The 27,867-nt window shown below is 33.5% G+C and overlaps 1 protein-coding gene across 1 annotated transcript; it reads right to left on the bottom strand.

Moving 5' to 3' along the window:
• Positions 1–496: 496 nt before the first annotated feature.
• Positions 497–16,474, bottom strand: LOC143235745 (calcitonin receptor-like). Its single transcript, XM_076473949.1, has 3 exons — positions 15,986–16,474; positions 2,281–2,415; positions 497–600 (listed from the first exon to the last, which is right to left on the bottom strand). Exons 1-3 carry the CDS (start codon positions 16,071–16,073, stop codon positions 497–499), a joined length of 327 nt encoding a protein of 108 aa, XP_076330064.1. The 5' UTR covers positions 16,074–16,474.
• Between the last annotated feature and the right edge of the window lie 11,393 nt (positions 16,475–27,867).

Raw genomic sequence — 27,867 nt, 5'->3', positions numbered from 1 at the left:
GCAATCGGTGCTCTGCTCACCACTGGTATCGAAACCCAGTTTCTAGCGTTCCGTAGACATACCGTTGTGCCACTGGGAGAGGCCTAGAGTGAATATCTATTTTAAGATTTAAATACTATAGTTATAATACGGTTAAAACTAATTCATGAAACATATATCATATAATGTACCGTGGCAGTAACCGATAGTTTTATAACATATAATATACCATGATACTAACCGATAGTTTTATAGCATATAATGCACCATGTAGTGTGTGTGTGTTTTTACTAGCTGATTGTGCATGTAAGGGGAATATAGAAGTTTTTGTGTGCTTGATTTTTTAAGTTGGTGTCTTCCCCTGGTGGTTCGTATTAGAAACTAGACCTATTTCTAATAGTAAATTTAAAATTTTATTGCAAAGTCTTAACATAAACTTTCGTAAAGATAATGCATTATTCGACTCTAGTAATGAGATAGAAATATATAACAATAAATTCTTATAGTGAATGTTATATCATGTTTTTCTTACCTGGTGAAGCAGCTCAAGACATTCGGTATAGTTCGTCCACTCGCCCCACAGCCAATCACCGTTTTCGTTACAATAACGGTAAGCATACGCTTGTTATAAAAATAAAACACTGTTGTTATAGAGACCAGAAAGGAAAATTAAATTATTAAAATGTGGTGAGCACCATAAATTTCTTTTTATTTAAACAGCAAAGCTACGCATTAAGATATTTGTGCTTTGACCAAACCGGGAATTATAGCCTGAATTTTAGTGTAATATGCCCTCGAGCTTGCACCTGAGCCACTGAGAGGTGGTCACGTTAAAAGGACTATGTTTATCTAATATTGTTGTTCTTATCGTTGATGTCTTCCCAGTAAAAATTGAAAAATATATAAACAATGAACTTTTAACCGTAGTTGCTAAAATTAACTGATCAGAAAGAATTAACCAGAACATCATCTGATCATGGGAGAAAAATACTGCTAAAAATTATCTGATCATAGGCTAAAAATACTGCTAAAAATCATCTGATCGTAGGAGAAAAATATTGCAAAATATTAACTGATCATAGGAGAAAATACTGCTAAAATCATTTTATCATAGGAGAAAAATACTGTCTAATATCAAATTATTATAGGAGAAAAATACTGCCAAAAATTAACAGATCATAGGAGAAAAATACTATTTAATATCAAATGATCATAGGAGAAAAATACTGCCAAAAGTTAACAGATCATAGGAGAAAAATACTGCTAAAAAATCTAATGATAGGAGAAAATACTGCTATAAATCATCTGATCATGGAAGAAAAATACTGCTAAAACTCCACTTATTATAGGGAAAAAATACTGCCATAAATCAAATGATCATAGGTGAAAATTACTGTCTCATATCAACTGATCATAGCAGAAAAATACTGCTAAATATCAGATAATAACCAGAGAAGAAATATGCTGCCAAAAATAAGCTGACTAAAGAAGGCGGGAGAGTAACATCAAGCACGTGCAGTATACGTGATTTTCCTTTCACAAATTTAAAGCCTCTTAGTTTCTGTCGTTTTCAGAGTTTGATCCATGAACTTCACAAACTTATAATGTATCAAAAGTAAATGTTTCAATAAACATTTTATTATAAATAATTTATTATCATATAGCTACACTAGAGCTCAACCGATTTTCGTCTGTTCGTCTCTAACTTGTTTTCATATATGTTTAATATATTTTAAATTGTATTACGAACTAATATACAGGCCCGGCATGGCCAGATGGTTAAGGTATTCGACTTGTAATCTAAGGGTCGCGGGTTCGAATATCCATCATACCAAACACGCTCGCCCTTTCAGCCGTGGGGGCGTTATAAAGTGATAGTCAACCCCACTATTTGTTGGTAAAAGAGTAGCCCAAGAGTTGGCGGTGGGTGTTGATGACTAGCTGCCTTCCCTTTAGTCTTACACTGCTAAATTAGGGACGACTAGCGCAGATAGCTCTCGTGTAACTTTGCGCGAAATTAAACCAAACCTAACTAATATTCCATTGTAATATTTTATTCAAGTTATAAAGAAAATCATGATTACAGAAAAGCACTTAACAATAGTATATTTTAATACGATACACTTACTATTGTTATGCAGTCTGATAATAGTAATAATATAAACACAGTGCGTTTTAAATGAAAGTCATTACAATAACTGTATATTTCAAAAATTCAAACATGGCTTTGTTATATAAATCCAACAATACCATTGTTATGAATCTCTAATAACAAAAAATAATTGTTTCGAAATTTCAGACCTTTCTCCATTGTCCTCACATTTATAGGAACATGGTTGTGTGTAAATATTTCTGAACATGATAGCAATGCCATTTCTCCAGCAGGTGTCGCTGGCCAGCAATAAAAAGAATCCCAGATCGCTTCACAGAAGACACCTGTTAGAAAAGAGAAAAGTTTTTATTTTTTTATTTTGTTTTTGTTCTATGTTTAGTGATATCACACTCAGAAGGTAAAACTGAAGAACTAACAAACATATTGAAGTTAGCAGATTGTGCTGTTAGAGTGCGCTTTTAAAGGGGTAGCTTGTACAGTTTCTAAGAGCTTATGTGCAAAACGCACTATATACTTGTAAAGTAGCGAATAGTTTAACACTTGTTAATAGTTGAAATATGCATTTCTAATGAAACACCAAACAAATCTTAAATATTGTGTCTCTAAAAGGTTTAAGCAAATTCAGAGTTATATACCTGCACATACTTTAAAATGTCCATTTCTTAGGTAATTTCCACGCACACTCTATATAATTCAATTATTATTTTATAAATTAATTTTCTGTAGCAATAATTTATTTTTTATGAGACATGTTAAAGCCAAACGTTTCGAGGCTTTTAAAACAAATGGAAAAAAATGGAAAAAAGAAACATAAAAAATTCCATCTTTCTTTAAAAGTTTGTATAGTCTTCGAACTTTAAACATAATTTATAAATTATAACGAAAAGAATTATTAAATATACAAAAACACAGTATTTACAAAACGTTTGGTTTTAGCCACACTGGGCTTCCAATGTAGGAAATCAGACCCAGGATTTGAGCATTCTAAGTACATAAACCTACAACTCTTCTGCCAGGACACATAAATCTTACAACTGAAGTATCTTCGAATGTGAAATACTAAAGTTTTATTTGTAAAAAATATTTAGAAATGTGTTGTGGAGATTTTGATGAGATGCGGACATTTTGTTATTAAAAGATTTCCTTGTCGGCAAATTGTTACTAGAACAGTTTGTGACAGGCGTATTATTGTTACATCATTTTTATGATATGGTAGTTTTTGTTACGGATATTGATTGTGTAACACGTTGTTTTTAAATAGAAAATTGACTGGAGACGACAATGAAAAACGATAATAGATTTAAGAATTACATATCACCATAGAGACGAGAGGGTGGCTAAGCCTTTAATATGATGTGTTACAGAAGGTGTCGTAAACAGTGTTACATGAAACATTACAATGAAAACGGTTTAGATCAACAACAACAAATTATTGTAATTTAAAATAATTTGACTTTAATTCAAAACATCTTCGATAACTTGAACATTTGCAAACTCGACATATGTATCATAGTGGTGAATCTAGTAACAAAATTCATCAGTCACAGTCATCGTGACTGCAACTTGGATGGTGTAACGAAGTGTTTTTGTAACAATAAGTCCTTGACACGAGCTGTCTGTAACGAAACGCCCCATACTCTACTTGAAAAGTTCCCGTATAGTTACATAAAACTACCCTATGTTCGTTATGTAAAAGACAAAATGGATTAGTTTAAAAAACGCCGAAGTACATTTTTAGAACATTTGAATTGCGTAAGAAAAAAATTTTTAGTAGATGAATAATGATTCAGATGTCCACTCTCTGTCCTTGAAATTACATTTAAAGTTTATATTAAATGCGTGTATTTCATAAAACAACCACCTTACGAAACATGAAGGTCCATTACCTTCTGATGTTTTGTTTAAAACAAGCACATGATTTTCACATAAGTCACGTACGTTATTTGTACAGAAGAAACTCTCCACATTTCTGTTTGTTTGTTGTTCAGCACAAAGCTACACGATGGTAGTAGTATATCATAGTTATAATACATAACATTGTTTATATTGCCATTGTAAACAGGTTAATATTGTCAGTTACTGCAGACGACTGTTTGATTATTCCTTAACCCTAACATCGTTGTTGAATAAGTAAAACATCGAAGGCTGCTTTATAATTTAACGAATATTTTGACATAAAACATTTTTATTTACAGCGCTGAAGAAACCGCAAAGGCAAAACGTCGGTTAAGATAAAAGTTTTCTTGTAATTATAGTTATTTTATTTATAATTATAGTTATTTGAAGTATAAACATTGTTATCAAAATTAAGAAAAATCACTGCGATTAGTTAAACATGACTGTTTAAATAGTTCAGACGAATGGAGTTAGTTTGGATATTTACTAGGTTTTAGTGACTGTTTTCCAAAAACATTTTTCATGCGCAAACAATTTTTGTTACCATGGCTCTTCGATTAAAATGTTCATTATTTTAATTTTTTCGGTCTAAATAATACGGTGTCACTTCTTCGGAATTAATTCTTACACATGCTCTCTCAAACAGTTTGTAAACGTCTCAGCTGCATCGTCTTTCACTGAGACTAAACTGTTCAAGGTCTCGATAAATAAACCGTTCAGGAAGACCAGGAACACTTAATAAAAGAACAGCAGAAGAAAAAAAATGAATCCGTGCGTTAATTTCTTTTAACCACGGCTGAAAAACAGAAGGACTAAGAAAAAGCTTCAAATGTACGCCTAAGGGTGTTCGTTCTCAGGAGCAAGAGGGCTTAAGTTTATTGCGCACGTGGATTAATTAGAAACCGTAAAATTATCCTTAAAACCATACATGTTGCAGGGTAATTTTTTTAATTGTTCCCTTATTTTTTATTTATTTTTAGTTGATGTTTTCAGTAAAGTCCCTTGTGTATATGATTTGTAATAATTTAAGGCCACTACAACTAATGGCTATATAGAAAACATCCTCTGTCGTTGTCAGTGGTATGCCCACTATGGGTAATGAATACCCATGGTGGACGAAGCACAGAAAACCCATTGTGTTGCATTGTGCTTAATTTCAAACTAACAGTTGCAAAGAATATGATTGGCTGTTTCAAATGACCTCTTACAAGATGAAAACAAAAATAAATACTTAATCTTTCTGCACATAATTTTATGAAATATTTTGTAATTATCATTGTTTTATAAAGAATACGACTGTTTGTTCATATTAGATATTATTAATGCTCTTATATGTTTCATCTTCATTGAAAGATATTTATAATTAATTATTTCAAAAGCTATTTTCAAACATCTTTGAACGCTATGCAATTTTTGTTATTCATAATTTAAAAATCAGAAATATCATGTCCTGAAAATAATTAGGATATACAATCAAATAATACAATACAGCAAACATTATAGATGTCGCTTATTAGAAATCGTCTGTTAGTTTTTAAACCTAAAGCCAAACAATGGACTACCTTCGTTTTACTTTCAACGGGTATCGAATTCTGTATAAGAATGAAAACAAAATGAACATGTTTATCCATTTTATATGAAACTGGAAACAACACAATAGAGGTATTTATCTATTTAATATTAAACTAAAACAACAAAACAAATATATTTATTAATCTAATGTTATGCCTCAGTGGCACAACTGTGGTCTTCATGCTTTGACAACCCTACAAACTAGTTTCGATGCTTGTGGTGGACAGAGCACAAATAGTTATATAGCCTAATTCTACACAAATAAAGTATTTAACATTAAACTAAAACCACACGACAAAAGTATTTTCCTGTTTGATATGAACTATAAATCATGACGGAATCAATTTATAGAATCTGAAAGTTTGCACTCGCGTTTTTATATTTAAACATATCGAAAGGCAAGAAATGTGCGCAGAATTTTCGTAGTTGTAAAAACGTGAAAGTAAAATTTTAGTTCTTCCTTTAAAGTCGATAGTTATAATTGATGCTAGAACGGGGAAAATAAGTTATTTACCACATTGGTGTTTGTTTTTTTTCGGTGACCTAAATGAAATGAGTCCGAAATCGAAAACAGACAAACACTAGCCTCGAATTTCTTCCGGTTACGTCACTATAACTTCGTGTCAGTAAGTTTGAGAAAATAATATATTTCGAAACGATTCGCTTCTGTTCTTTGTAATTTTTCTAAATACTAAATTTGAGCAAACTTGCGACAGCCACAATAATATTCTATATCAGTCGTGTGTTTGTGCAGAATGTTCATCGTTAATTGTATCTTAGGTGTTTTGTTTCTCACTGATGACTTTAGCAAAATAACTTTTCGTATTCGTTAGTGTTAACTTCAACGGTTGTATTATTATGGCTGCCGCTTACATGAAAAATTAAACCAATCTTTAATATGCAAACATAATTTTAAAGAAACATAACCAACATGCGAGCTCGACCATAAAGCCAAGGAACATTTATTAAATAACAATTCGTCTTTAAGTTATACCAATCAAAATGATAAGCCTTAGTTTCTGTAGCGTGTTTGTTCAGTTGACAACGCATATAGCAACAGCTGTTAGGCTTATTAACGTAATACGACACAAGTACGTGCACTTTAACTTGTGATCTTCGAACTAAAAAAAAACAAAAACGAAGTATTTTATCAAAACAAAACCACAGAAATTAAAGAAAGTGCAAACGCAGCCTGGTAACATTTTAACTTGATTGATTTATTTGTATTTCTATACTATATTAACATGATTTATTTAACAAAACGGACCAATCACGTTCAAAATGTAGTCAATAGGTTATTTACATGGTTAATATTTCACTAATAGTTGGTTTTTGTGTTTTTTTTTCAGTTATTTGTTTAGAATACCAAATACGTTATCAGATTTTACAACGTGTATACCCATGACACTAGATCCTTTAACAGGTGGTTAAGGCGCTCGACTCGTAATCCGAGAGTCGCGGGTTCGAATCCCCGTCACATCAAACATACTCGCCCTTTCAGCCGTGAGGGCGTTAGAATGTAACGGTCAATCCTACTATTCATTGGTAAAAGAGTAGCCCAAGAGTTGGCGGTGGGTGGTGATAACTAGCTGCTTTCCCTCTAGTCCTACACAACTAAAGCCCAGATAGCCCTCGTGTAGCTTTGCGCGATGTTCAAAAACGAACAAAACTTTAACAGTATTTTCGCCACAAGTTGTTTGTCTGAATGAAACGTTTTTTCAGATAGTTCAACGTGTATACCAATGACACCAGAGTTTTTGCATTTTTGCCATCTGTTACTTGGTTCAAAAGTAAAATAATAAGGGGTTTACTAGTATTTTCTGTGTGTCTGTATATATGTATACACACTATTATTTGATAAAAAAAAATCTGTATGACCGCTTACATCAGGAAAAACTATTTAACCGATTGTCACCAAACCTGACATGTGTCCTCAGGGCCCCAAGGAGTGATACAGGTGAAGTCGGCGTTCATATTACATTCATATGTCACTCACGGGAACCCTGTGTCTTTCTTCCACATTATGTTAACGTATAATTGGCGAACCAATGAACCGACATTGTCATCAGATCTCGCGTTAGGAATCAGCCCACTATATCACTACCTAGCGACCCCTGTGTCTTGGTTTTGCGTTTAAATAGTAGGTTAACTAACATCTACATGTATATATATCTTTTTTCACTAATGAAAAATGGATGTTTTTGTTAAAATGAGATTATAAGGTGGATTAATATTGCTGTTCTTTTTAGGTGTGTCATCAAACATAAAATAATTTCAATAGATTTATCATTATCGAATTGAACCAAACGTGGTCTAGTGGTTAGTGTGCCCAAACCGTGAACCTGAGAGTCTTCAATCATCGCAAGAACGCCATCCGTACTTCGGGCCACGAGTGCGAATCACTTTTCACTATTCGGTCAGTTTGTTTGTTTTTTTTTGGAATTTCGCACAAAGCTACTCGAGGGCTATCTGTGCTAGCCGTCCCTAATTTAGCAGTGTAAGACTAGAGGGAAGGCAGCTAGTCATCACCACCCACCGCCAACTCTTGGGCTACTCTTTTGCCAACGAATAGTGGGATTGACCGTCACATTATAACGCCCCCACGGCTGGGAGGGCGAGCATGTTTGGTGCGTCAGGGATTCGAACCCGCGACCCTCAGATTACGAGTCGCACGCCTTAACACGCTTGGCCATGCCGGGTCCAATCTATTGTTAGGAACAATATATTGTTAGTTCCATTTCTTAACGTCGAACGTGGCTTGAAAAAATACCACAGATTATATCCATATAATAGTTTTCAATAGTTTACATACTGCAGCTCACGTGCTGCGAGAAGCTATTACAGTTTTACGTATCGTTACGTCATCAGTTGTCGTGAACGAGACCCATTGTTCGTTTATTGAGAATAACGTTATCATGTCATCTATGGTTGTTCTTCAAACCATTTTATACATACCACGTGAAGCGGGGGTCTAGCCTTTCTCATATAGGGAGTCTGAGGTGGACCAGACAGAAATAGTGGTTTTTTTACTGTCAGTGTGTGTGTGTTGAGTACTGTGATTGGTGTGTCTGAAGCAAATTTTGGTGTGGCTAAGCCCGCCTCCTCCATCAGTCACCTCTTTAGGGCTACCCTTAGTTAAGCCTTACTATAAAGGCGTAAAACACATGAAATTTAGTTGTTTAACGCGCTAGGCTATGCCAGGCCCACTATTCGGTCAGACCAGAGTAGCTTAAGCATTGGCAGTGGTTGCTGGTTATTATTCGTCTTCTCTCTAGTGAACCAGTTCAAAAGTTCACAAGGATAGCTAAGGACATAGTATGTTGATCTTACCGCTGTGAACTATATGAAATCTGAAAAACGTAATCAAATCAAAGTAAAACTTAAAGTAATTAAAAAAACTTTAAAAGACTATCTCTACTGTTAGAAACAAAAAACGACACCAGGACAGTATAGGTGAAGAAGCCACAAGTTCATTTCAAACGTAGTATTTGTTTTTATTAACAAATTGCCCGATTATGATAACGATGGTGACGTAACTTTGGTTAGTGGGAATGATATGTTAAGGAGAGATATGTGCGGGACAGCACTTACGTTTCTGTTCTCAAGCTAACGTTTCGTGTTCTCACATCACATCTCTTGTCTGTTGATTAAAACGAAGCTTAGCGAACGTGACGAGCGAAGAGTAAACGTTCTGTTTTTTTGTTTTTTTTGTGTTATATATACACACACAAGATACGTAATTTACCGAGCAAAGTAAACTCGAAAGATTCATTATCTGTGACTGTAGTAAAAAGTAAGTTATATGTCGTTTAAATATAACTACAAGATGCAAAATAATAATCACGTAAAACTTGGACCTTTTTTATGCGAAAAAACTCATTAGCGTTTTTTGTTTATAGTGGATTTGATCTCTGTTCCACGAAATTCAAAACCTTGCACAACATTTCTTGAAATATAAGACAAAAATACAACACACACTATAACACTTCGAGCGCTTTGAATGGCGGAGCCTTCTTTAACACCTAAACAGTTTCTGTTACATTTGTGGAAAATATATTACAGTTTCGCGGAAGGTAAGACGTCGCACACAAAGTAAAGATAACATTTTATCACTATTGTGGGTGTCATACTGGGAATTAAGAAAAACTTTGGGCTCCACATGCGTGTTGTACAATTTGTACATCTGGCTTGACACAGTGGCCGAATTAGAAGAGAACAAGTATTCCATTCGCAGTTCCCACGATATGAAGGAAGCCCAAAGATGATCTAATTGACAGTTAGATTTTCATGATTAATGTTTTTCGATATTCAGGGTAACTAAACAGTACATTAAATATCCAGATATTGCATCTGCATTGAAACAAGTACCTCATAGGGATGATCTTCCAGTGCCACATCCAATGGAAGAATGAATCTTTGTTAAGCCACAGATTTCGGAAGTATTGATGGATGATGATATTAGAACAGTTCTCAATCAGACAAACAAACAAACTTGCATGTTGCCTAGAAATAACTCAAATCCGTTGTCAACCATTTTTTTTAGAAAAGAGATGAAGATATGATGTGATGATTGAATCTATGCTCGAGAACTACAGGAAAATGAGGTATATGATGGCACTGAAGATGAACTTTTACATTTCCAAATAGCCCTACAGTGGCTCATCAGTATGTCTGCGGACTCAAGGTGTGCGAAAATCAGGTTTCGATACTCATGGTAGGCAGAGCACAGATAGCCCATTGTGTAGCTTTGTGCTTCATTCTAAATCAACGAACAATCTTTCCAAATGATCTAGGTGCAGTGAACAATGAACAAGGTAAGAGTTCCCACCAACATCTTTCTACAATGGAACATGGAATCCTGAGATCACGAGAGATTATTGTTAGTTTTTACAGTCTGAAACTTAGAACATGCACAAAAGGTATAAGTCAAGCAACGATTTCTGTAACAAAAAAACGATATCACGATGTAAGTTTCGAACATAACTTGGGTATATTTTCAGTATATAATCTTATTATATTCGTTACTCTTTGTAACTGTTCTTGCTACTATGCATTGATTTTGGACATTTTTAATTGAAATTTTCAATCAATAGTTATGAAAGAAAAGGTTAGTTTTACGATATGTAAAAATATTTTAAATAAATCTGTCATCACTTAATTTTCAACATTATTTACAGAATCAGCAAAACTTACCTTCAAAGGAGATATTCCATAACACATTACATTATTTAGTAAAACACAGGTAGCTTTGGTAGGTGCTAGCTTACACATTACATTGTTTTAGTAAAACACAGGTAGCTTTGGTAGGTGATGCTTGTTACACATTACATTGTTTAGTAAAACTGAATTAACTTTGATAGGTGGTGCTTTGTTACACATTACATTGTTTTAGTATTAAAACCTGGGTAAAACTTTGGTGGGTGGTTGCTTCATTACATATTACATTGTTTAGTAAAACACAGCCAGCTTTGGTAGGTTATGCTCAATACACATACTTGTTTAATAAAACACCGGTAGTGTTGGTAGGTGGTGCTTCGTTACACACATACTGTTTAGCAAAACACCGGTAGTATTGGTAGGTGGTGCTCGTTGCAATACATACTGTTTAAAAAACACAGGTAGCTTTGTAGGTTATGTGTCACACATCACACATTGTTTATAAAACACCGGTAGTGTTGGTAGGTGATGCTTTGTTACGGTCATCATTGTTTAGAAAACACCGGTAGTATTGGTAGGTGGTGCTTCGTAACAATACATTGTTTAATAAAACAACCGGTAGTGCTGGTAGGTGGTGCTCGTCATACATCATACTTGTTTAGTAAAAAACACAGGTAGCTTTGGTGGTGCGCACATCATTACATTGTTTAACAAAACACCGGTAGTGTTCGTCGGTGATGCCTGTTACACATTAATTGTTTAGTAAAACCACAGGGTAACATTGGTAGGTGCTTCGTTGCATTACACATTCCATCGTTTCTAAAACACACAAATCATTGGTAGGTGGATGTTTTGTCACATTACATCAATTTAACAAAACACCGGTAGTGTTGGTGGTGGCGGTGTCTATGTTACCATCACTTTGTTTAGCAAAACCACAGGTAGCCGAAATTAGATGTTCTACATTATTATGCAATGTTTAATAAAACACCGGTAGTAGTAGAGGTGGTGCACTATTACATATTACATTGTTTAGCAAAACACAGGTAGCTTTGGTAGGTTATGCGTCATTACACATCACATTGTTTAATAAAACACCGGTAGTGCTGGTAGGTGATGCTTTGTTACACATTACATTGTTTAGTAAAACGGTGGTAGCTTTGGTAGGTGGATTCTTTGTTACATCATCACATTGTTTAGCAAAAACACAGGTGGCTTTGGTAGGCGGATGCATCGTTACATTATTACAGTGTTTAAGCAAAACCATTGCGGTAGTGTTGGTAGGTGATCTTTGTTACACATTACATTGTTTAGCAAAACACAGGGTAGCTTTGGTAGGTGATGCCTTGTACACATACATCGTTTGAAAAAACACAGGCAGCCTTTGGTAGGTGGTGCTTCATTGCACATTCGCGTTGTTCAAACAAAACACAGGTAGTGAAGGTAGGTGGTAGGTGGTCACACATTACATTGTTTAGTACATTACAGGTAGCTTTGGTAGGTGATGCTTTGTCATTACATACATTGTTTAGTAAAACACCGGTAATTGTAGGTGGTGCTTGTTACACATACAGCTTAGTAAAACACAGGTAGCTTTGTAGGTTATGTGTCACACACATTAATTGTTTAGCAAAACACGGTAGCTTTGGTAGCGATGCATTACATCACACTGTTGTAAAACACAGGTAGTTTGGTAGGTGGTGCCTGCCACACACATCATGTTTAGCAAAACACAGGTAGCTTTGGTGGTTATGCGTCACACATTACATCATTTTAAAAAAACACGGTAGTGTTGGTAGGTGGTGCTTGTCATTAATATCATACTGTTTAGTAGTACACAGGTAGTGTTAGTAGGTGCTGCTTTGTTACACATCATACATTGTTTAGCAAAACACAGGTAGCTTTGGTAGGTGGTGCTTTGTCACACATCACATTGTTTAGTAAAACACAGGTAGCTCTGGTAGGTGGCTATGTCATTGCACATTACATTGTTTAGTAAAACCACAGGTAACCTTTGGTGGGTGGTGCATTGTTACACATTACGTTGTTTATCAAAACACCGGTGGTGTTGGTAGGTGGTGCTTTGTGACACATTACACTGTTTAGCAAAACACAGGTATTGTTGGTAGGTGATGCCTCGTTACACATCACGTTGTTTAGTAAAACACAGGTAACTTTGATAGGTGTTGCTTTGTTTGTCATCACATTGTTTCATAAAACACCAGTAGTATTGGTAGGTGGTGCCTACACACATTGTTTAGTAAAGCACAGGTAGCTTTGTAGGTTATGTGTCATTACATACTGTTTAATAAAACATCGGTAGTGGTAGGTGGTGTTTTTTACACGTGCACGTTGTGTAATAAAACACCGGTAGTGTTGGTAGGTGATGCTTTGTTGCACATACATTGTTTAACAAAACACAGGTAGCTTTTGGTAGGTAATGCTTTGTTACTTGTTTAGTAAAACACCGGTAAATATTGGTAGGTGATGCTTTGTTACAATACATTGTTTAACAAAAATAAAGGTAGCTTTAAATAAGTAATGCTTTGTTACCTTTTTTCTCCAGTCAAATACCGGTAGTGTTGGTAAGATACTGCCATACAGCATACTTGTTTAATAAAATACAGGTAGCCTTGGTAGGTGGTGCTTTTGTTACACTCATACTTGTTTAATAACAATACAGGTAGCTGGTGAGGTGGTTTCGCAATACATTACATTGTTTAATAAAACAGGTAACTTTGGTAGGTGGTGCTTTGTTACACATTAATTGTTTAGTAAAACACAGGTAGCGCTGGTAGGTGATGCTTCGTTACCATTACATTGTTAACAAAAAATACAGGTAGATTTGGTAGGTGATGCTTTGTTACTTGTTTAGTAAAACACAGGTAGTGTTGGTAAGTGATACTCGTTACACATTACATTGTTTAATAAAATACAGGTAGCTTTGGTAGGTGATGCTTTGTTACTTGTTTTATAAAACACAGGTAGTGTTAGTAGGTGATACTTCGTTACACATTACATTAATTAAACACACGGGTAGTGCTGGTAGGTAATGTCCAAACCGTCATTACACATTATATTGTTTAATAAAACACATTTAGCATAGTTTATAATCATCACCTTTTGGGTAACCCTAGTCAATAGCTGTCGTGTTTTGTTTGTTAATTCATATTTTGTCCAGTAGGTTTTGCTACATGTGACTTCGGTTAGCAACTAACATTTCTGAGAATATTTCTCCAGAATTGTTTACTATAGGCGACACTGATTACTATGTATTCAGTAGTGTCGACCACAAAATTAATCTACACTATTAGATATAGCGATAACAAAAATTGAACACAATAGAATGATCTACAAAAGCAGTCTACACTTTATTATATATATATAGATAATAAAATTTGAGCACAATAGAATGGTCCACAAAAATAATCTACACTTTATTCGATTCATAGATAATGAAAGTTGAACATAATATTGTGGTTCACAAAATTAATCTACACTTTATTATTTGTTACATTGGAGTCATAAATACTTCTGTACGTTGTATATTGTTTATTATATTAGACTCATAACACTGTTCGTTGTGTATTGTTTATTATATTAGACTCATAACACTGTACGTTGTGTATTGTTTATATTAAACTCATAACTCTGTTCGTTGTGTATTGTTTATAATATTAAACTCATAACACTGTACGTTGTGTATTGTTTATAATATTAGACTCATAACACTGTTCGTTGTGTATTGTTTATTATATTAGACTCATAACACTGCACGTTGTGTATTGTTTATATTAGACTCATAAGTCTGTTCGTTGTGTATTGTTTATAATATTAAACTCATAACACTGTACGTTGTGTATTGTTTATATTAGATTAATAACTCTGTTCGTTGTGCATTGTTTATAATATTAGACTCATAACACTGTTCGTTGTGTATTGTTTATTATATTAGACTCATAACACTGTACGTTGTGTATTGTTTATATTAGACTCATAACTCTGTTCGTTATGTATTGTTTATAATATTAAACTCATAACAGTGTACGTTGTGTATTGTTTATAATATTAGACTCATAACACTGTTCGTTGTGTATTGTTTATTATATTAGACTCATAACACTGTACGTTGTGTATTGTTTATTATATTAGACTCATAACACTGTTTTGTGTATTGTTTATTATATTAGAGTCAGAAATACTTCTGTTTATTGTGTACTGTTTATTATATTAAAGTCATACACACGTTGTGTTCTCTTTAGTAGATTATGGCTGTGCAACGCTTCTTTCTGTATTGTTTAATACGTTACTTACTTTCCTGTCCTTTGTGTGTTTGTCTCTGGATTAGTTCAGGAAACTACTTGCTGCTTTAGTTTGAATGAGAAGTTGGTTTCGTATTTTCTATGAAAGACATTATTAACTGTGATCACTTGACACTTTACTGTCATTGTTTGGAGAAAGCTTACTCTACAAACGACCTACGTATTTAGTACATTGAATTTAGCGACATTTTACATGGTATATGAATCAAAGGCAAGAAGCCTGTGCGTGTTGTAGTTTGTTAAACATGTTTTCTCCTTAATCTCCGATTTTAGGAGTGCAAATGAATTTCCAAAGTGAGAACTGTTTTCTTTAACACCTAAATTGTTATTGGATTACAGGTGTTCTATGCAACTTAGCTTCGTTTGTTTTTTGAATTTCACGCAAAACTGGGAGGGCTATCTGCGCTAGCCGTTCATAATTTAAGTGTAAGACTAGAGAGAAAGCAACTAGTCATCACCACCCACCGCCAACTCTTGAGCTACTCTTTTACCAATGAATTGTGAAATTGACTGTGGTATTATAACCCACACAGTATGTTTGATGTGACGGGACTCGAACACGTAACCCTCAGATTGCGAGTCGAGTGCCCTAATCACCTGGCCATGCCGAGCTCTTTGACGTAGGACTTAGCGTTTTATTTTACAGGTGTCTAAGCTTAAAATACATTTATTTATCCCTAATGCGCTGTGTCCACCACGATGGAATCGAATCCGGATTTTAGCATTGTAAATCTGTAAATTTAGAGCGGACAAACTGAAAGTATATAAAAGAGAAATCAAACCAGAAAAATTACGCGTTTGGAATTTAAGTGATAAAATAGAACAACTTACAAGATCAATTTTACTCTATTTTTGTTTGTTTATTCAGTAAACCTTTGAAACTGAATAGATTAAATGATTTTAATTTGGTTATGAATTATAGTTCGTATTAAAATATTATATATACCTTTATTCAGTGTCTTATCTCCGTTCTGTAAGTGACATATCTCACTCATGGTCAGAGCACGTGTTTCATTCTGGTCAGTGAATTCCATTACGATGAATTTTTTTTTCTCCTCACTGGGTTGCGAAACCACGTTGTAACTATGGTAACCAAAATTCTTACTGAAAGAGAGAATCTGTCATAGTTCTTCCTCAGCGTATAAATCTGTTTCTATTATTGATACACGCACCATCTATTTTTTTAATGGTCGTAAACCTTACATGTACTAAATCCTATCTAAAGCAAGTACGAGATAGTATCTACTCCTAAGTTAAGCCTCGGGCCATAAACTGGTTGGGTGATTTCACAAGTAATCATTACGAGTCCCAAGTACAAAAAGACGGAAACACGCCATTCATCAAGCAGCCAATGAGAAATAAGCGACCCCTATCAGCTGATTTGTTTGCAATTAGAAACAACTCCAGCTGCTTACAAGTGGGAACAGGTCCCTGTGAACCTGACCTTCCCTGATCCACAAAGACCAAAATCCCGGTAATGAGAAAATGTTTACAATATTCACTGAAGACTCTTTAACAGTCCTCGCGTTTTTAATCTACATTGTCTCACTAATAAAATATGTGCATTACCTTAATAGACACGTTTTTAACAGAATGTTCCTGTCGATTACCACGGATCACAAGACTTAGTAAGTACATTAGGGGAAAAGTCTTTAGATATTACGTAATCTAAAAGTATCCGTTTAATTGAGTTGTCCGCCGGACACCCGATAAGTCTTAGATTTACAACCCGAAAATCAGGGGTTTGATTCCCCTCGCTGGTCACAACAGATAGCCCCACGTGGTTTTGCTATAAGAAAACAAACTTTTAGTCAAACAATGTAAACGCGACTCAGAAATCATTTGTTCTACAACGTTTCCTTACCGTCTATACTTTAAATCAAACTGTGCAATTACGTTTTTGTAGTATATCCTAATTACAAACACAGATAAAGTTAAGTTTCGTCACTTTTTTTAAACAAACTATTTATGTTAGTGTTGTTAATTATACACAACGATGTATTATTCCTACTTTTGTTTCTTAAACAGTTAAGACTAAAGTTATGGCTTTAACATTATTCTCTCCTATAATTAAACAATCAAATCATAGATATTTTCCATGTTTTTATGTTGGTTAAACAAAGAAAATTATTACGATTTCTTTTAGTATTTCCGTCCTATTTTGTCTCCAAGCAAATAACGTGATCGGCTATTTAATATTTTGCTTACTTCATTTTTTATGTTCTTTAAACACAGGCCTCGGCATGGCCAAGTGGTCAAGGCACTCGACTCGTAATCTAAGGGATGCGGGTTCGAATCCTCGTCACACCAAACATGCTCGCCCTTTCAATCGTGGGGGCGTTATAATGTGACGGTCAATCCCACTATTCGTTGGTAAAAGAGTAGCCCAAGAGTTGGCGGTGGGTGGTGATGACTAGCTGCCTTCCCTCATTTGGGGATCTCTGTTGTTTTATTATTTTCCAAGATAAGAAAATCACTTTCACAAGATTCTAGTATTTTCCTAAATGCTGTTTATGTTCATGTATTATAAACTTGTTAGATACTTATATAGAGCGATTTGAAAGATCAACTTTATCGGGTGCGCAGTTATAAAACTGAAACGTAAAAACGTTAGGCTGATGTAGTTGTTTAGAGTGATAGATAAATGTACAAAAACGGTTAAATAAACATTTAAACCACGAGAAAAAAAGTTTATTTAACTTAATAACCAAACCAATGTTTTTGTTTAACTCGATCTCTTGGAATGAACAATGATCTTTAGTTTTAAAAAGGTATCGCTTACATATTCTGTCAAGTCTGTACACACTTCCTAGTTAGTAGAAATAAGTGTCGTGTTCCAGTATATTGAGTTCTTCATTTCTAATGAACAGTTACATGTTTCTTTCCAAATATTGTGTTCTGGTGATACTCTTAAGGAGCGCGAAACATCAAAATGAGTAACAGAAGAGAATGGAAAATAATCGCTAACTTACTTATGAAGTAATGAGTGATTACGTTTAAGGATATCATAGAAAATTAAACATTCCACCGCCCTACCTCTACCCACATTTCTTAAACTTTCCACACCCGTCATGTGTGTATCAACGCAGTGTATGCACCATACTAACAGTGGCTACTTGTTGAGTCTCAACGTCTGTGACGAGAAGCCGAGCACGTAGCAGAAAATAAAAATAAAACGTTTTCCTACAAACATATTTTCAGCTTTTATCTCCTCATAAGACGAAAACCGTTTTGGTCGTCAAAATCTCGACACTTTTACCATTAAGTTTAAAAAAACAAATAACACTTGCACCTGGTTATAATTCCTGAGAGCAAGTGAAGCCAATAATGAAGGTAACGACCACTGTTACGTCAAGATTACATCTCAGTGTAATCCCTGAGAATAAGTGAAGCCAATAATGAAGGTGACGACCACTGTTACGTCAAGATTACATATGAGTATAATCCTTGAGAATAGGTGAAGCCAATAATGAAGGTGACGACCACTGTTACGTCAAGATTACATCTGAGTGTTATCCCTGAGAATAAGTGAAGCCAATAATGAAGGTGACGACCACTGTTACGTCAAGATTACACCTGAGTGTAATCCATGAGAATAAGTGAAGCCAATAATGAAGGTGACGACCACTGTTACGTCAAGATTACATATGAGTATAATCCTTGAGAATAAGTGAAGCCAATAATGAAGGTGCCGACCACTGTTACGTCAAGATTACATCTCAGTGTAATCCCTGAGAATAAGTGAAGCCAATAATGAAGGTGACGACCACTGTTACGTCAAGATTACACCTGAGTGTAATCCCTGAGAATAAGTGAAACCAATAATAAAGGTAGCAACCACTGTTACGTCAAGATTACAGATGATTGTAATCCCTGAGAATAAGTGAAGCCAGTAATGCGTATCATGCCTATTTAAAACATGAAATTTTGTTAATCAGATAACATAAATGTGCTCCTTGTGAGTATATATATTGTTTATTGTAGTTACACAAATTACACATTGGAGGAAGTTTACAATATATAACATATGGAAATTATCATAAACCTCTTGTGGAATATGTTAATTTGTTTGTGATGCAAGTGTACTTATATTAACAATTGTTCTGTGTCAGAGCTATAAACAAGTATCCTGTATATACAAACTACGTTCGTGAGGCTCTTATTGTCAGAGTTATAAACAAATGTCCTGTACTTACAAATTACGTTCGTGGTGTCATTGTTGTAAGAGTTATAAAAAACTATCCTGTACTCACAAACTACGTTCGTGATGATATTGTTGTTAGAGTTATAAACAACTATCCTGTATTTACAAATTATTTTCGTGATGCTATTGTTGTAACAGTTATAAACAACTATCCTGTATTTAGAAACTTTGTTGGTAAAGCTATTATTGTTAGAGTTATAAACAAGTATCCTGTATTTACAAGCTATGTTCGTGGTGCTATTGTTGTAAGAGTTATAAACAACGATCCCGTACTTACAAACTACGTTCGTGATGCTATTGTTGTCAAAGTTATAAACAACACTCCTGAACTTAAAAACTTCGTTCGTGATGCTATTGTTATAAGACTTATAAACAACTATCATGTATATACAAACTAGTTTGTGATGATATTGTTCTAAGAGTTATAAAAAACTATCCTGTATTTTCGAAACCATGTTCGTAAAGCTATTATTGTTGGAGTTATGAACAACTATACTTTATTTACAAACTATATTCGTGATGCTATTCTTGTTAGTGTTATAAACAACTATCCCATAACAACAAACTACTTTCGTGATGCTATTGTTCTTACAGTTATAAACAGCTTGTATGTATTTACAAACTGTGTTCGTGATCCTATTTTTCTTAAAGTTATAAACAACCATCCTGTAATTAGAAACAATGATCGTAATGCTGTTGTTGTTATAAACAACTCTTCTGTACCTACAAATTACGTTCGTGATGTTATTGTTGTTAGCGTTATAAACAACAACCTGGTATTTCCAAACTAGTTTCGTGATGCTATACTTGTAAGAGATATGAACAACTCTCCTATATTTACAAACTATATTTGTTGTTGTAAGAGTTAGAAACAACTATCTTGTATTTAAAAACAATGTTCGTGATTCTATTGTTATAAGAGTTAGAAACAAATATCCTGTATTCACAAACTATGTTTGTGATGTATTGTTCTTATAGTTATAAACAACTGTTCTGTACTTACAAACTACGTTCGTGATGCTATTGTTGTAAGAGTTATAAACAACTATCCCCTATGTACAAACTACGTTCGTAATGCTATTGTTGTTAGAGTTATAAACAACACACCTGTACTTACAAAGTATTGTCGTGATGCTATTGTTCTTACATCTATAAACAACTACACTGTATTCACAAACTCTGTTCGTTATCCTAGTTTTGTTAGAGTTATAAACAACTCTCCTGTACTTACAAACTACGTTCGTGATGCTATTGTTGTATGAGTTAAAAACAACTATACTGTACTTAGATACCATGTTCGTGATGCTGTTGTTGTAAGAGTTATAAAGAACTATACTGTATTTAAAAACTATGTTCGTGATGTATTGTTCTTATAGTTATAAACAACTGTTCTGTACTTACAAACCACGTTCGTGATGCTGTTGTTGTAAGAGTTATAAAGAACTATACTGTATTTAAAAACTATGTTCGTGATGCTATTATTGTTAGAGTTATAAACAACTATCCTGTACGTACAAACTACGTTTGTAATGCTATTTTTGTAAGTGTCATAAACGACTATCGTGTACTTACAAACTATGTTTGTGATGCTATTGTTGTAATAATTATAAACAAATATCCTGTATTTACAAACTATGTTTGTGATGCTATTGTTTTTATAGTTATAAACAACTGTCCCGTACTTACAAACAACGTTAGTAATGCTATTGTTGTTAGGAATATAAACAACTATCTTGTATTTAAGAGCTATGTTCGTGGTGCTATTGTTGTAGGAGTTATAAACAACTATCGTGTATTTACAAACTATGTTTGTAATGCTATTGTTGTAAGAGTTATAAACAGCTATCCTACATTTGCAAACTATGTTCGTTTTGATATTGTTGTAAGAGTTAAAAACAACTATCCTGTACTCACACACTACGATCGTGATGTTTTGTAGTTCGAGTTATAAACAACTGTCCTGTACTTACAAATTACGTTTGTGATGCTATTGTTGTAAGAGTTATAAACAACTATCCTGTACTTACAAACTATGTTTGTGATGCTATTGTTGTAAGAGTTATAAAACACTATCCTGTGCTTACAAACTATGTTGGTGATTCTATTGTTGTAAGTGTTATAAACATCTATCTTCTATGTACAAACTACGTTCGTAATGCTATTGTTGTTAGAGTTATAAAAAACTATCCTGTATTTAAGAGGTATGTTCGTGGTGCTATTGTTGTAACAGTTATAAACAACTGTCGTATCCTTACAAACTATATTTGTGATGATATTGTTAGAAGAGGTATAAACAATTATCCTGTATTTACAAACTATGTTCGTGATGCTATTGTTGTAAGAGTTATAAACAACTGTCCTGTATTTAAGAACTATGTTAGTGATGCTATTCTTGTTTGAGTTATAAACAACTGTCCTGTATTTACAAAATACGTTTGTGATATTTTTGTTGTTAGAGTTATAAACAACTATCCTGTATTTCCAAACTATGTTCTTGAAGCTATTATTCAAAAAGTTATAAACAACTATCCTGTATTTACAAAAAATGATCTTGATGCTATTGTTGTTAGAGTTTTAAACAACTATCCTGTATTTAGAAACTATGTTCGTGGTGCTATTGTTGTAAGAGTTATAAACAACTGTCGTGTACTTACAAACAATGTTCGTGATGCTATTATTCTTACAGTTATGACAGCTACCTTGTATTTACAAACTGTTGGTGATCCTATTTTTGTTAGAGTTATAAAAAATTATTCTGTATTTACAAACTATGTTCATGATGCTATTGTTGTTAGAGTTATAAACAACTCTACTGTATTTTCAAACAACGTTCGTAATGCTGTTGTTGTAAGAGTTAGAGACAGCTATCCTACACTTACAAACTATATTCAATATGTTGTTCTTGTAAGAGTTAGAAACAACTATCCTGTATTTACAAACTGAGTTTGTTATGCTGTTGTTGTTAGAGTTATAAAAATATCCTGTATTTATAAGCTATGTTCGTGGTGCTATTGTTGTAAAAGTTATAAACAACTGTCGTGTACTTACAAACGATGTTCGTGATGCTATTGTTGTAACAGTTAGAAACAACTATACTGTATTTACAAACTGCGTTCGCGATGCTATTGTTTTTATAGTTATTAACAACTATCCTGTATTTACAAACTATGTTCGTGATGCTGTTGTTGTTAGTGTTATAAACAATTGTCTAGTATTTACAAACGATGTTCGTGATGCTATTGTTGTAACAGTTAGAAACAACTATACTGTATTTACAAACTACGTTCGCGATGCTATTGTTTTTATTGTTATTAACAACTATCAATTATGTTCGTGAGTATTTACAAACTATGTTCAAACTGTTGCTTATACTGTTTTGTAAGAGATATAAACAACTATCCTGTACTTACAACTACGTTTGTGGTGCCATTGTTGTAAGAGTTATAAACAACTCTCCTATATTAGATACTACGTTTATGATGCTATTGTTGTCAAAGTTATAAACAACTATCCTGTATTTAGAAACTATATTGAGAATGCTATTGTTGTTAGAGTTATAAACAACTGTCCTGTGTTTACAAACTATGTTCGTGATGCTATTGTTATTAGAGTTAGAACCAACTATCCTGTTTTTACAAACCATGTTTGTGATGCTATTTTTCTTATAGTTATAAACAACTATCCTGTACTTACAAACTACTTTCGTGATGCTATTGTTGTTAGTGTTATAAACAACTATCCTCTATATTACAAACTACGTTCGTGATGCTATTGTTGTAAGAGTTATAAACAACTATTCTGTATTTAGAAACTATATTCAGTATGCTATTGTTGTAAGAGTTATAAACAACTGTCCTGTGTTTACAAACTACGTTCGTGATGCTATTGTTGTAAGTTACTTACAAACACTATTCTGTATTTAAAACTAAGTTCGTGATGCTATTGTTGTAAGAGTTATAAACAACTAACCATTATTAAGAAACTATATTCATAAAGCTATTGTTGTAAGAGTTATAAACAGCTATTCTATATTTACACTCTATGTTCGTGATGCTATTGTTGTAAGTGTTAGAAACAACTATACTATATTTATAAATCATGTTCGTGGTGCTATGGTTGTTAGAGTTATAAACAAACATCCTGTATTTACATGCTATGTTAGTGATGATATTGTTGTAAGAGTAATAAACAACTCTACTGTATTTTGAAACAACGTTCGTAATGCTGTTGTTGTAAGAGTTAGAAACAGCTATCCTACACTTACAAACTATATTCAATATATTGTTGTTGTTAGAGTTAGAAACAACTATCCTGTATTTACAAAGTATGTTTGTTATGCTGTTGTTGTTAGAGTTATAAAAAAATATCCTGTATTTATAAGCTATGTTCGTGGTGCTATTGTTGTAAGAGTTATAAACAACTATCCTGTATTTACAAAGTATGTTTGTTATGCTGTTGTTGTTAGAGTTTCAAACAATTATCCTGTATTTAGAAACTATGTTCGTAATGCTATTGTTGTAAGTCATAAACAAACTACGTTCGTGATGCTATTGTTGTAAGAGTTAGAAACAACTATACTGTATTTACAAACTATGTTCGTGATGCTATGGTTGTTAGAGTTTAAACAAATATCCTGTATTTACAAGCTATATTTGTGGTACTATTGTTGAAAGAGTTATGAACAACTATCCTGTACTTACAAACTTCGTTCGTGATGATATTGTTGTTAGAGTTACAAACAACTATTTTGTATTTGCAAACTATGTTCGTATGCTATTGTTGTTAGAGTTATAAACAACTATCCTGTACTTACAAACTACGTTCGTTATGCTATTGTTGTTGAGTTATAAACAACTATCCTGTATTTAGAAACTATGTTCGTAAAGCTATTGTTGTAAAAGTTATAAACAGCTATAAGTTACATTTACAAACTACGTTTGTGATTTTTTTCCACAGTTATAAACAGCTATACTTTGTATTTACAAAATATGTTCGTGATGCTATGGTTGTTAGACTTATAAACAAATATCGTGTATTTACAAACTATGTTTGTGATGATATTGTACTTTCAGTTCTAAACAGTTACTTTGTATTTACAAACTGTGTTTGTGATGCTATTGTTGTTAGAGTTATAAACAATTCTCCTGTACTTATAAATTACGTTCGTGATATTATTTTGTAAAAGATATGAACAACTCTCCTATATTTACAAACTATGTTCGTGATGCTATTGTTGTAAGAGTCAGAAACAACTATTCTGTATTTAAAAACTAAGTTCTTGATGCTATTGTTGTAAAAGTTACAAACAACTAATTATTATTAAGAAACTATGTTCGTAAAACTATTGTTGTAAGAGTTATAAACAGCTATACTATATTCACAACCTGTGTTCGAGATGCTATTGTTGTAAGAGTTAGAAACAACTATATTGTATTTACAAACTATGTTCCTGTTAATGGTTGTTAGAGTTATAAACAAATATCCTGTATTTACATGTTATGTTTGTGATGCTATTGTTGTAAGAGTTATAAAGAACTATCGTGTACTCTCAAACTATGTGTGTGATGATATTGTTGTAAGAGTTATAAACAACTATCCTGTACTTACAAACTTCGTTCGTGATGATGTTGCTGTTATAGTTATAAACAACTATCCTGCACTTACAAATTATTTTCGTGATGCTATTGTTTTTGGTGTCATAAACAACAATCCTCTATCTACAAACTACGTTCGTGATGCTGTTGTTGTTAGTGTTATAAACAATTATCCAGTATTTACAAACTATGTTCCTGGCTATTATTCCAAAAGTTATCATATCCTGTAATAAACAATGTTCGTGATCGTATTGTAAGAGTTATAAACAATTATCCTGTATTTACAAAGAATGATCTAGATGCTATATTTGTTAGAGTTGTAAACAACTATCCTGTATTTAGAAACTATGTTCGTAATGCTATTGTTATTACAGTTATAAACAGCTACCCTGTATTTACAAACTCTGTTCGTTATCCCATTTTTGTTAGAGTTATAAACAACTATCCTGTATTTACATGCTATGTTCGTGATGCTATTGTTGTAAGAGTTATAAACAACTATCCTGTACTTACAAACTATGTTTGGTGTTATTGTTGTAAAAGTTATAAACAACTATCCTGTACTTACAAACTACGTTTGGTGCCATTGTTGTAAGAATTATAAACAAGTATCCTGTACTTACATACTACGTTCGTGATGCTATTGTTGTGAGAGTTTTAAAGAACTATCCTGTATTTCCAAACTATGTTCTTGAAACTATTATTGCAAAAGTTATAAACAGCCACCCTGTATTTACAGACTCTGTTTGTGATCCCATTTTTGTTAGTTATAAACAACTCTTCTGTATTTACAAACTATTTTCGTGATGCTATTATTGTAAGAGTTATAAAAAGTATCCTGATTTTAGAAACTATGTTCGTGATGCTATTGTTGTGAGAATGAGAAACAACTATACTGTATTTAGAAATGATGTTCGTGATGCTATGGTTGTTAGAGTTTAAACAAATATCCTGTATTTACATGCTATGTTTGTGATGATATTGTTGTAAGAGTTATGAACAATTATCCTGTACTTACGAACTTCGTTCGTGAATCTGTTGTTGTTAGAGTTATAAACAACTATTTTGTATTTGCAAACTATGTTCGTATGCTATTGTTGTTGGAGTTATAAACAGCTATCCTACATTTACAAACTACGTTCGTGATTTTTGTTCCTTCAGTTATAAACAGTTACTTTGCATTTACAAAGAATGTTCGTGATGCTATTTTTGGTAGAGTTATAAACAACTCTCCTGTACTTAAAAATTACGTTCGTGATGGTATTGTTGTTAGGGTTATAAACAACTATCCTGTATTTACAAACTATATTCTTGAAGCTATTATTGCAAAAGTTATAAACAACTATCCTATATTTACAAACTACGTTCGTGATGCTCTTGTGGTTAGAGTTAGAAACAACTCTACTGTATTTACAAACTATGTTATACTATTGTTGTTAGTTAGGTTTCTGGCAATATTTTTTTCTTAATTCGGTTAACGTCGTCAATTTTCATTGTAGTTTCACATGATGTTCCTTCTGTTTTATTGATTTTTGTAAGTGTTAACAATATATTTCTAACCATTCTGAAATGTTTGATTTACTTTCAATTTCATTCGAACAAATTAGAAAAACAGAAATTTAGTTTGTAATTATTTTGTCTAAATCTCCTCCAGTGTTAACCCTATGTGGCCAAGTGTGTTAAGGCGTTCGACTCGTGATCCGAGGGTCGCGGATTCGCATCCCCGTCGCGCCAAACATGCTTGCCCTTTCAGCCGTGGGGGCGTTATAATGTTTCGTCCAATCTCACTATTCGTTGATAAATAGTATCTCAAGAGTTGACAGTGGGTTGTGATGACTAGCTACCTTCCCTCCAGTCCTACACTTTTTTATTATTGACGGCTAGCACAGATGGTTCTCGTTTATCCTTGGGCGATATTCAAACCAAACCTTCAGTGTTGTTTGTTTTCGTTTCTGTATATATACAAAAAGACAAAAAAAATTAATATTTGATGCTTTGTCACTTGATTTGTTTGCAACTTTTACCATAATTTAAACAAACATAGAACTGTGTATATAACCGTTTCTAATTTTCAACTGGTAGTCAAGAAGTTACGTAGCTAGCCAGCTACACCCACCATCACTCTTATAACGCATCCGTGACCACATAGCATAGAACGATTGTTTGAGGCAATGGGTCACCAGCCATAAATTCACAGACCAGGCAAGCTAATCAGTGGGAAACGCTTGACCTACTAATACTTTTGTTTCGTTCTTACAAAGTCTGTCGTAAGAATAAATCCATTTGAACAGATAGTTCAATGAGGTCATTCTCAGCAACTCGTTGACATAAAGACAAGCTTCTAAAGTACTCCTGTTGACATGGCTTAGGCTGTGGTAGAAGTGGGTAATCAAAAAGACGCCATTAGAAACGGAACAGATAGCATCAACGATCGAAGCGTTGTCCTAAATTAAAGTCTAAAGTAGGATACTGTTTTCCAGTTTTAACATAAACACCGTATATGCATTCGCACACACATTGAAACATATAGAGAAACAAAAACTGGCTTGTAGTTGGTTATGCAATTGATTAATTACTCATTGGTATCTCTCTTGGTACACAAAGAATTTACCCCTAGTATATTGACACCGCTCTAATGAACGCTATACTTAGTTAGGTCCTTGGACTAATGTTTTAAGATAGTTAGATAACTGTGGTAGTTTTGATTCTGTAAGCTCATTCGCTTTCCATACTGAACCACATTCTTTCTCTGAGCCAACTATACCAGTTGTCATGGTAACACAGATGTAACAACAGACTGCTGGTGAAATGTTTTGTATAAGTAATCGATTTCCTTTAAAAATAAATGATAATGACAACAGAAGCGAAGTGTACTGCGTTTATTCGATAAATATATATACTCTAGAAGAAGAAAAACCTAGCCTTAGCTTATTGACATATTTGTTTGTTTAATCTTTCGTTTTATTTTCTCAAAGCATAATTTTTGGTCTGAGAGAGGGCGCTACTAGTTTAAATCTCAAGAAAGGAACA

This window comes from Tachypleus tridentatus, chromosome 12 (assembly GCF_004210375.1).
Source record: "Tachypleus tridentatus isolate NWPU-2018 chromosome 12, ASM421037v1, whole genome shotgun sequence".
NCBI lineage: Eukaryota > Metazoa > Arthropoda > Merostomata > Xiphosura > Limulidae > Tachypleus > Tachypleus tridentatus.
Note: the sequence above shows the minus strand (reverse complement) of the source record. Positions and strands in the feature narration are given on the sequence as shown.